Below are 12,354 nucleotides of genomic sequence, written 5' to 3'. Positions count from 1 at the left end.
CGTTAAGTTGGTGTTTTCCAATAAATAACTCCACAGCCAAGGCCTTCTTAAAAAGTGAGGGAAGCAATACCATCCACGTAGAACTAGCTATCACCTCCGCTGAAAACGAAACAAGAAGGGAAACCGGCTGATGCTCTAATTTGGGTTGGATTGCGCATGAAGTCGGGATAGCATACACAGCTGGATGTTAAGTTAATATGTACGAGTGAAACATTAGTGCCTCGTACATAGCAAACGGAATTCCCCGAAGTCCTAATGATGGCATTCCCATCAATCGCGCGATCGCAATATCTGAGACTGGAGCTCCAACGAAGATGGACGGAATGAGGATAGTGGATGAGAGATTGGCTTTGATAACAGCTCGGTTTGAAGATGACCTATCGACCGAAGTTTTGTGCACTATGAAGTTTTCAGTCTCACTTTATTGATCCTACAAACTACCCAAGGATAAGGAAACTTTACGACGAAAATATCATATCAAACAACAAATAGAATGAGCTCATTACTTGCTAAACAAGGTTTGTGTCCGTGCCAAGCTGGTAAGTTTAAGCTTACCAAGGCATTCCGTCCTGAGAAATATCTTCAGAGCAACGCAACACAGTACTACGGTACAAATTAAAACATACTTAGAACAAATCACAGCGATGAGGACAGGCACTTACAATAATGTGCGGAACATCCTGTGCACTGACAAGACGGGATTTAGGAAAACGATTACTTGGATCCGTTGCGAACAAATGGAGTGTAAGATGGATCAGTTGCCCGGAAGACTCTTTTTGTGGAGAACCTTCCATTGCCTTATCATCAGCTACCAGAATGGCGGTTAGAGAATAGTTGGGAGAAACGGCACCGAGGGGAGTATTTGAGGCCCTGTTGGATCCAACTGCTGCGATGTCCGCATGGGGGTAGACTGTTGAAGGGGAAAGAGAAAAACTGCCCTGCCGAGGAGGCGGAATTGAGTGTGATGGGATCACGCGACTTGGTTCGGATAGATGCTGTTCATAAATGCCAAACGTGAACGATGGTTTGTCTGGCTGGTAGAATGAGTCCCGACCCGTTCGAGTCATGCGAACAATCTGGAAGTTGCATGTTGGGAAATAGACTCAGTATATGAGCCAACTCTCAGAGGGATGGTTCAATTGTGGAACACAGAAGAACAAAAGGACGAAGCATCAAAGCAACAGAGTGAACTTTAAGTGCTCGACAAGAACGTCCGAACAAATGCCAATGGGGCAGAAGAATACAGAAAAACTAGAAAAAAAACAATGAGGACACCTCGTCTTTGTCCAGCCGTTCACTGACGATCCGCGGAACTCCCAAATAAGTTTATCCTGTAGAGCCTCAAAGTATACCCCTAGCTCCGTCAATAGAAAAAAGAGCTCCTGAATTTTTCAGAATGAATCGTACGAAACCAAAGGTACCTGAGAATTTAGTTCTGTGGACTCTCAATACAGAATGCTGAACTACTGTGATTCCCTAGCATAGGCCCTCCAATGCCGTAATCCTCCCAACAACATTGTTCATGGACGGGGATGAAGTCCTCAGTCAATGCCGTCTGATCTGTTTGCTTGCATTTGAGAAAAGGAGTCTGTCCCAGACAACTGGGGAGAGTTGGTGATAGCGCCCATGTTTAAAAAAAGGACGCGCAGTGAGTGTGGTAACCACAGGGGGATCAGCTTGACCCCGGTCGTGACGAGACTGTTGACATCAATTGTGCTTCCTCGCCTTACGGTGGCTCGTGAGATACTGACTCGAGAGCAGCAAGCGGGATTCCGGCCTGGGGTTGGTTGCATTGACCAAATCTTCACACTTCGTCAGGAGCCAGAACGACGTCATACGTATAAGCAACCCATAATTCCGGTATTTATTTTCAAGGGCATTGACCAAATCTTCACACTTCGTCAGGAGCCAGAACGACGTCATACGTATAAGCAACCCATAATTCCGGTATTTTTCGATTTTCAAGGAGCATTCGACTCGGTTGCCGGTCTGTTCTTCTTGACACGCTAGGTCATCAAGGAATACCCAGAAGTTTGTGAACATGATACGTTCTTTGTATTATCAGACTTCCGGACGAGTGACAGTATACGGCGAGCTCACCAGAAACACCCGAGCACAAAGTGGTGTCTGTCGGGGATGTCCACTCTCTCCATTCCTATTTAACTTCGCGATGGATGAAATCATGAAACGAACGCCGGAAGGTCTCCGATGTAAGATAGTGGAGAATCAGTGTGCAAGAAATTAAGCAAAAACAACGAAGGCCAGACTGAGCACCACACTCAATCCGAGTTCACTTTTGAATATGGGCACTAAAATCAACTCACTCCAGCGCCCCGTGGATAGATGCAACTAAGATAGACATGCAACGATAAGGAAGTTTACAACCGTGCTTCAACATAGCAAGGATATGATTTCATGCTGTTCTGAGGCCGAAGAACGTTTCATTTTCACAATTTCTGTTGCGGACCGGTAGCTCGAGGGAGAGTAGAAGGTAGCCAACAGATGTTCAAACTATTCTTCATTTCCGGACTTCAGTAAGCCATTGTGATTCGGTTTGTGGATGACGCAAATGTTATTTGGAAAAAATGTTTACACAAGGAAATGATAATAAAGAATTCAACAATACCAGGAGCAGAGGATTATGCAAACAGCCACTTACGTGAAGGTCGTATTTGGAGTGGTCCTCAATCAGATGATGAAATACTTGCTCGGGGCGGAGAAAAGCACCAACAGAGTGACTTAACTTGATCGATCGCAAGCAATTCCGGGCGAAGACTGGGGGACGTGGAACCAAAAAGTTTAAGTCCGCGAGGAAGTCTGCTATCGGATAATCCAGGATGCCAAGTGAGTCACCTGGAGTAGAACGTGCGTGTCTCACAAGAGGCACTTTGCGTACAACGCCGATAGACGGCTGACGGGACGACGAACGAGCTGTGGTGATGTATCCAGAAATACGGATGAAGATATAGTACAATACTGGACGCTAACGATTCATTGAATGTTTTAAAATATGAAACCAGAACTGCATTGTTGCACACGCCATTAGAGGATGTATTTCCAGGGGATCTCAGAAGTTAACCTCTTTTCACCGGCTTGTTTATCTGCAACTGGAATTAAAATGAGCGTGAACCTCTGCTGCCAATTTACTCAACCACTCACTAAAGTTCATTCATTCATATTCCAATATAGACCTTTAATCTGCAAGTGAAAAGTTGCAGTTCAGCAAAACGGGTGATGGCGCAGTGACAACGCAGCTTTTGTGAAGTAACTTTCCGTAGTATCGTGAATATCGGTGAGTTTTATAAACTTTGGTTAGAGATTTCATCTCAGTTTTCGTTCTAGCAAGTCTGGTTTCAGGCCACAAGCAACTAATGAGCTGCTTATGTGTTTGTGTCGTTTTAAGATTTCATGTAATTGTTTAAAGATAGACAACGAAGAACCATTACTGCCTGCCTTGGTAGCCTTAAGCAAAGCAGGATCTCCATTCTCCAACTACATAGAGTATACAGGCGTGCCCCATAGGACCAATCCTAGACACCGGCAACTCTGTTTACCATGCCATGGCATAATGTTTCGTAGAACCATCGTTGAAACTGTTAGGTTGGTGTGCCAGCACAATCAGCATGATACTCGTCAATTCATGGACACCATTCAATCCTCAAACATCAACGTACTTGCTAGACATAAACCTCCTGTTCACAAACGTCCCCCCCCATGCAGACCAGTTCCCATATATGCCAGCCATGAGCATCCCTTTTGGGCGGCCGTTGCCTGACGTCCTAAGGGGCAACCGGAGCGGACTACATTGAAGTCTTCCAATTCACACCCGATAATTGGACGACACATTCAGTCCGTTAGGCTACGGTACGAAACACGTGTAATAGTGGTCATCCGATTATCTCATTAACGTCAGAGCAGGAAAACGAAAACCTTCGCGTACTTGACGGAGTAACGGCGCGGAGCAGTAGACAACCTGTAAAAGTGACAGTGAATTTTTAACACCTCACCTCAGAAGTACCTATGCCGAAACAGTTTACACTAGAAAAGTGAATATCACCTTCCAGTGTTCTCGTGCGAAGCTCGTTTGAAACTTAAGGACAAAGTGTCAGACAAGACATCTAGATACGAAGACATCTCCACGAGTACATCTGTTGATGTATGTCACAAGAGGAACCTTCAAAACCAAGTGCTACTGCCAAGCACTTGCTTGAAACTGGTGATGCAGTAAACAAAGATACTACTCTTAAAGTCTCAAGTCGTCCCACAAAACAGATCAAAGACAATTAGGAAGCTGATGCTCCTCAGAGCTGAATGGGTGGCGATCCGCCTGTTAAACTCGTCTATTTTCGCATCCAGACCAGTACTTTTACTGCTGATCTAGTAAACATTGGTCCATCTCAGTGTTTTTAATTGCTTTTCCCAAAAAAATTCAATCTTTCTACTGTGTTGGTGTAATCCGAACCCCGAAGCTGAATCCTAGGAGGCAACAGAACGCATTCTACTATTTTCCAGAGTTTTGGTTCTACTTGAAATCAGATGAGTCAGATCAGCGTACACCATCGTCTTCACTTTTGACAAAATATTCGGGAACATAGGGAGATATGTGCAACTGAAACAACTTGTGAATTTCGAGAAATACACTCATTTGCAAATCAATTTGGTTTTCACGGGAGACTCAGTTGAATCTCTCGTTTATGATGTCCTCCAGCTGAATTTGCTGCACACAGTCCGCCTCATAATTCAGTCGGCACGATATTCGGGATATCGCAGTGCCAACTGAATCATGAGGCGGCCTGTGTGCAGCAAATTCAGCTGGAGGACATCATAAACGAGAGATTCAACTGAGTCTCCCGTGAAAACCAAATTGATTTGCAAATGAGTGTATTTCTCGAAATTCACAAGTTGTTTCAGTTGCACATATCTCCCTATGTTCCCGAATATTTTGTCAAAAGTGAAGACGATGGTGTACGCTGATCTGACTCATCTGATTTCAAGTAGAACCAAAACTCTGGAAAATAGTAGAATGCGTTCTGTTGCCTCCTAGGATTCAGCTTCGGGGTTCGGATTACACCAACACAGTAGAAAGATTAGTCTGATAGGGGTAGAAACAGCATCAAATAGCCACTCATTACTCAACCCTTAAGATGTAGTCTGTTAATCCCGCGCGAGAGCAGAAATCGGGCATACTTCCTACTATCTGCATTTTTAAGTGTTACCCAACCGATAACTAAACGATCACGTGCTTGAAACAACGTAGACGGGCACATATCTCAAAATTGAATGATGATTTCTAGACAACCCAACCGAAACAAAACATTGCAGTCAAAATCACTGATGCAGTTGGAGTAAGGTCTTTGGCTTTAAGCACCGGGAGAAATGAACTCAGAAGTCCATGCGAAAGTGGCAATTGTTGATACGGTAGTCATTCTTTCGTCTACCAACTGAATATTTTCCGAAGAAGTAGCACATTATCTGTTCGACTTGGCTTACGAACATTTAAATTGTGAAAATCATTGACAAAGGGCATTTCATACGTAGAGGTTTCTTATAAAGAAGGTTAGGACAGTGAGGGCAAAACCGATAGCATGACTCACTAGCCAAATACTCCTGCATGACACGGAGATAATAGTCATACGAAAACGAATGGATATGTGTGTAGTCACACAGTCGGCTGGATTCATCCCATGAAAAACCGTTTATACAATGGTTTGGAAAATAGCTTGTAGACGATACTTCCAAATCACGACCCGAAGTCCCGGATACAGGAACGATGGAAGCAGCGACATTCCTCCGCACGGATGCAGCTGTGATAGCAGCCGAGGCTGCGGCCTGTGTGATCACCTCAGCGCTCAACGGGCCACTGATGAGAGCGCGTGATGCATAGCGACTAAAACGACCGAGTTCGATCGTGCCCAAGCGCACATAAAGATGGGAGCGACGGATGAAAACCTGATGAGAGGAAAGAAAAGAGCAAACTGTTGAGCTGCGACCCTAGAAAACGTGTGCGCAACATACAACTGGGAAATGTGTAAACAAGGCATGACCATGTAACAGCTACAAACTACGCACTCAAGCGTAAAGCTTCTAAATGTTATAATGCTTTATCCCACAAGAAACGGTTGCTAACTACTGGTGGAGGTGTTCTCGCCATCCTTTCCATCCAGATTGTCCGAGTACGTGTTTGGATATGTATGTAATTAATTAGCACTAGGTCACTCCCCCACATTTTGCTCCTTTCATCAAGGACTTAAATGAAATGATGGTTCTGCCGTGGTTGAACGCTAGTGCTCTAGATTGGTGTTGCTACTACTGATGATGACGGGTACTTGGTTAGCATTAGGAAGAAAGTATGTGTAGATGGATAGTAAATAAAGACAAGAGCTTGAACGAGTTTAGCGTTGGTTAGGCCGTGGAAAAACTAATGTTTCCGGGTTTGAACACCAAGCATTTTGCTACTGACAGCTAAGAATGGATATAATTCTGAGGCAGGACCGTTACTGACTTGGTATGTATTTCAGTAGCTCGCCCGGAGTTGCCATGCGAGGTGTCGGTTGCCAACGTAACTACGTTTTTTAGTTAAGCCTTCCACGCGCCGCTGCCAAGTGACAGGGCATAAACCACGCACGCGAACTATTTGCCCGAGTCCAACTGTGGAAAGGCAGTTTTTAACGCAGTGAGTGATAAAGCCAACGGTTGGCAGAGCTATTATGCATGTTGTATAACGTTATTCCCGAAAAACAGACCTATCTAGGGTCCGTAAACTATCCTATACTGGCTGCTAGGTGCCGCTTCGTAGGATTACTTCAACAAGAGGAGGCTGTAGTTAAAAGAATGTCTGGCATAAGAAACCAAAAATTAGACCATAACCATACAGTTGGTTCAAAACATACTTCCATTATGTGCACACCAGCCAGATGAATGACTCGGTGAAGTAACACATAGGCCCCCGGACCCACGTTTTTCGGCGCTCCTGTACTCTTGTCTTTCGTCTGAATCGGCCGGAATCCCACGCCATTCTCAATATAGTATGCGTAGTTCCTCAGGAAACTGAAGGCAGTTTGTCGAACCCATTCGTGAGTTTGACCGGTCGTGCGATGAGCTGTGCCAGTCGGAGAGAAGTCCTCACCGGAACGACTTTGAGTCAACTCCTCCAGGGTATCCACAAGTACACTTCGTGACCAGTTAAGCCACGGAGATGCCGAGGACTGTGGCAAACGAGTCGTACCAGGCGAACCTTGATTGCTCGTCCGGGATGATGAGCGGATGCCAGTAGTTCGGTTTGGGCCCCTAGTAACACTATACAGGGTATCCAGAAAAGAAGTAATTTCAAAGGTGAAGTAGTTAGCTTCTTCAACTATACACACCGAGAAAACATATCCCAGTGAAGATAAAAAAAGTGACAAACATTCAGTAACACAACCGCAATGGTAGAAACAGGATACTAGGGCACAGTTCAACAATCACCAAAACCATAAGCTTAATCGCGAACAGGAAAACTTGAAGAAACAACTTGAACTCTATCGGACGCGGCACACGGTCGGATCCTACTAATTGGAAGTACCAAAAGAAGAGAGGACCATACGCGGAAGTAAGCTTGAGCACACACGGTCAACGAGGAAACATATTCAAACCACGGATTTCCTTTGACATTAACATCATAGAGCCACAAAGAGCCATCATCGTCCAAAGCGACAGCTACAGTGCTGATGTTATCGTAAGCACTCACGCAATCTAGAGCGACCGTAAGCAGTAAAACATCGATTAACCACCAAGTAGTGTAATATGTAATTTAAACGAAGGGGGTCGTGGGGACCTCATCCTGGGAAGCGGACCGAACCAACAATACCTTCCTGCCGATTCACACGTTGTCTACCTCACAGCTTGCCTCATTCTGAAGGACTCACGGAGAATTTGGTTCGCCTCGGTAGACGAATGTGCGTTGCACATAGCTAAATCACTGAAGCTTATGATAATGGATGTTTCCCACGAATGAAGTACTTGCAGCACAGACAGATACCCGCTTTCCAACTACTGTCCAATACAAGAAACTTTGTAGGCATCAAGGTGAAACCCAAAGGTATCGATCAATTGAGATTAAGAGTATATAAACCGTCACACCACGACGAAGAGCTACGGGTGCATGTCTGGTCAAACGTAGTTCTGTTACGTTGCCCGTTCCAACCAAAGCCTTAGGAGTCAAAATAGTTGACGGAGCAGACCCTCAGATATAAAGACTGTTAACATACGTGTGCCGATTTTAAATGGGTAATAAGCTGCGTAGCTGCCACGTAAGCACGCTTAAGAACGAAGGCTGAGATACTGGCGGGATACCACAGACTAAGAGGCGGAACGCCCAATNCGCCAAATGTTACTTGGGGTTTCACGGGCAAAGCAGGAATGAATATTCGTTTGCGCAGAAGTTAGGCAGTGGCACAAACTGTCACACTGAACATACGGAGTCACCGCCAACCGAAAACGGTACCATTTCCGACAGAATGGTGGACGAAGCGTAATTCGGCGAAGGTCCGATCGACTTTACTGCATTTCATCTCAAAGGACAGTTGTCACAGTTGTCACACGCAGATAGAAAGTTCTCTCCGGACGGTCATCCCAATCGTTCACATCCACTTATTATCCCTATTCTGTTCGTGCCTGTTGTCGCTGATCAAATTTTATCCCAGAATCTACGTCGACCGGATCAATGAACTTGTCAAGTTGTTTCACAATGAGTCACCAACTTTAACGTGCCGCAAACCCAACGGATTACCCAGACCCTTATCCTTTGAACGTTCAAACTATCAGGCCATTAGACTGATTTGTCTGTATCCCCATTTGCCGATTGACGTTCACTGCACTAAGAGGTGCTTGTGTGGGACGACTTTCGCAGTGAACGTTCTTGGAGACCTGGAAGATCCATCTTAGAGATCCGTTTCTATTGTCGTTTGATAGCCTGTTTCGAAGAGTTGAGTTTGGGTTCTAAGTTGTTTTGATTCCAGACCAACCATCTGTTTACGAGCTACCGGTTTCTGGTGATCAGCTCTTAAAATGCCTGAAAACGTTGCAAGCAAAGGCAACAGACCTTCCAACGGTGTTCCTATTGTTGATTTCTATTCGGTCAGATTTGTCACACTGCTATAGGGATTTGCAAAATAATAGTTTTATTCGTACGAGGATACTGATCTATAATCTCACTTAAATAAATGTAAAATACTTACTAGACAGAAGTTCGCGCTTTTCTACCTTAACTGTTAACTAAATAAATCTTTAGGACACTCCGGTCCAAGAAACGACACACAAATGCGCATGCACTTCTTCACGCTGGCCCAGTAGGCACATATATAAGGTGTTTGAATATCTACTCACGGAAAGCTCAATAGGTATGAACCGTATCCTGAACCGCGGAACGGATGTTAACCTCTCGTAGACGAGTTTACTAAGTAAGTCACTTGAAGACAGCAGATCCGACTGAACCTGAGGATGTGTACGACGGTGTACGTTTTCTGAACTCCTCCTATGCGGGTTCTAGGAACTTTAATGCATGTGAGTTTCGACGGTTCTCGCAGACAGTATGGCAGGATAACATCTTCCTCAAGATTACGTCCACCTTAAACTGTCTCTTTACGTCAGTCATGTAAAGCCGCCTTGTTAAAATCCGACGAACGTCTAGTTACAATTATGATTTATTCCAAGAGATAGTGTCAATAAAAACTGGGGGAACAGGGGAATAGTTCGACGTCACAATTAATGCCCACCTGGGTATACGTCGAACGGTGGCTGGACCAAACACGGGAGCTACTAGATCACGCAACCGTTTCGCACACAAAGCGCTTGAAGGCGACGTCAGGCTCGTCTTCACATTCGGCTTCGAGGCAGATGTCTCCTGGGCTGTGTAACAGGTTCAGCTACANCGCAGTGTGGCCTGCTCCAGCTGGATTAGGCGCACAACCTGCGCGCGAAGACTAGGGCAGAAAAGAATGGGTGTGCAAATCGTATGCAAGTGGCGACAAGCCAAGCGGATTGCAGAAAACCGTTTCAGACGTTTTTGCAGTGGCTCGCTGTCCAGTGCAGCTTCAGCCTGCAAGAGGGACAATAGAGTGAGCGACGCATCAAAGATTGCTTTAGGATAAACTTTCACTGCCAAAATCGGATTGTGCAAAATGAAAATAGGGTGGCTAACGATACGTGAAAAACGTTGCAGTGCTGCATGTTGGTCTTCAAATCAAGCATAACTCACGCATGAGTCTGTAACTACTTCTCTCCGGGAAACAGCAGAGTGTTCTTGCCTTTCGAATATCGGAGAACCAGGCTTGTCCGTACAGCAGCCTACTGCTTTCCGGCGTATCCGTCGCTCTTGCCATGCCCGGAACGGTAAGCTGACGAGGTCTAATTTTTGAGCACGCCGTCTATCCAAATCCATAACCGTTAAAGCCTGGCGGCCATGCCGGTAGACCAAGTCCAATGGACCTGATGTATCGAGCGGAGGAATAAAGTTGCAATCCTGAAAACGACATAGAACAAAGGAACTATCATAAGCAACGCAAAAGTAAAAACTAATTTTTCCCAGAGTGTTCGCTAATGGGAACCGGTAACGTTTCACGGAAACCAATGACAGAAGTCGGAGCCTGATCCTCTAGTTGTCTTAGTTAAAAACGATATACACTGTTCCCTTTCATACAACGAATCTCAGGAACAGGCGAAATCCCACTTTTCTTCTAGGTGCCCTCTCCTGTGTCGTGTATTTGAATCTTTTTTTGGAAGAGCTTCGTATGATGTAAAGGGCGGTTTGGTTTTGTCCTACTAACCTGTCCGTCATAAAATTCTATAGTCTCATCGTGTAGGATGAGTAGCCGATAGACGTTAGGTCATCTATGGCATCGGTGGTTTTGTCCACTGCATCTGACAGTCCTTGAACCTGTCCCGTGTTAAAAAGGCAGTAGATTCAGGGATAAAACATATGAAGCATACATAACGCCCCCAGCAAAAGGGATTAACTTGTTGGGCATAGCTGACTGATCACCACTCCACAATTTTCAGTAGCACACCAATTAGTTGTTTCGCGCTTCCTCTTCCAGAACCGAGGTGGATTAGGAGATCGCGCGAAACCTACCTAAACCTACCTACGCTTAGTAACACATACTCCCATTGAGGAGACGGAGAAGCCCATCACCAGAAGTGTATCTTGATGAAGCTCGATTATATCCTGTCATCTTCAGTAAAACCTCAATTTTCGAAGCTATCTCAAGTGATACTGACTAGAACGACGAAGTCTGGGTCAAAATGTACATATGGTAAGGTTCAGATTATTTAATTATTTTTGACATGAACCGTGAATGTTGAGCTTGGTAAGCCATCGAACGTAAAAGCTGCTTAAGGGTACGGTTGGCGCGAAATTCTGCACATTGAAGCATACTGTCTTTTGAATAGTATTGGAATTGTAACAAGGACCTCACAAACAAACCATGATCGGTTTCGCTCGGTTCATCCTACACATCGGTCCAATAAAATCCTGAAACAGTTTTGCACAGTACAAATACTTGGGAGTGCTGGGAATCGAAGGACTAATTTGACGCCTGTTTGAACCTTCCAGTTATATACATTTATTATGCAAATGAGTAACAAATACAGCTTAAAAGTGAGCTGAATCGGTAGTGCTTTGTTAGTATGTTTGCAACATAAGGATAAAAAGCCTGTGAATAGATTTTGTACACTGATGTGGAATGAAGACCATCCTATAGTGTATCTCCTAGAGACCAATATCATGAGCCGTTTGATTCCTGCACCTTGGAAGTCGTACTCCAGAATTATGTTTCTTTAGCAACACTCACTGACATCCTACTAGGGTACTTAGAGGGTGCCTATTTTTGCCCGACAAAAACATCTACACTGACAAATACGTGCGTGATCAATTCTTCCGCTTATTGGAAGCACCACTTTAGGAATACAATAAGCCCCAGATGATGAATAAAATTAAGACTGTGTTGTTGCTAACTCGTTTTGGAAGCTGTCTACCGCCGAAAACACCCCATTGAGAAAGGGAATTAATAGGCAATTAGTTATTTTATTCAAAGGTGACCATACGAGCACAGAGACCACGCGCTACGATTCCGTTAATTGGGCACAAGAGCGTTAACTGCATAGAAAATTCGCTTTACAGACCGACTCAATAAATGAGTCTGTTTTTCAACTCTGCTTTGCAGCCACGCGAGATTCAAAGGCTTATTACTACCGACAAACCTTTGCTCAAAGACGTGCTTTCGACCGGCATAACGCAAATCAACACATCGCGTCACTTTTCCCCACCTCAATATTCTGACCTGGTCGGTTGCGCACCTTGCTTCCATTCATATATATATA

At 44.7% G+C, this 12,354-nt stretch overlaps 1 protein-coding gene across 1 annotated transcript in view; it reads right to left on the bottom strand.

The window, feature by feature from the left end:
* Positions 1-12,354, bottom strand: part of T265_07027 (hypothetical protein) — a gene marked incomplete at both ends in the record, with an annotated part of 41,233 nt that overhangs the window by 3,673 nt on the left and 25,206 nt on the right. The window contains 7 exons of the mRNA XM_009172448.1: positions 663-1,076; positions 2,660-2,931; positions 5,595-5,949; positions 6,891-7,296; positions 9,753-9,880; positions 9,944-10,075; positions 10,235-10,498. Coding sequence (XP_009170712.1) covers positions 663-1,076; positions 2,660-2,931; positions 5,595-5,949; positions 6,891-7,296; positions 9,753-9,880; positions 9,944-10,075; positions 10,235-10,498 — 1,971 coding nt within the window. The remainder of the gene's footprint in view (positions 1-662; positions 1,077-2,659; positions 2,932-5,594; positions 5,950-6,890; positions 7,297-9,752; positions 9,881-9,943; positions 10,076-10,234; positions 10,499-12,354) is intronic.

The sequence above is a fragment of the Opisthorchis viverrini genome, assembly GCF_000715545.1.
Source record: "Opisthorchis viverrini unplaced genomic scaffold opera_v5_155, whole genome shotgun sequence".
Taxonomy (NCBI): domain Eukaryota; kingdom Metazoa; phylum Platyhelminthes; class Trematoda; order Opisthorchiida; family Opisthorchiidae; genus Opisthorchis; species Opisthorchis viverrini.
The sequence above is the reverse complement of the archived record's forward strand: the minus strand, read 5'-3'. Positions and strand labels throughout refer to the sequence as shown.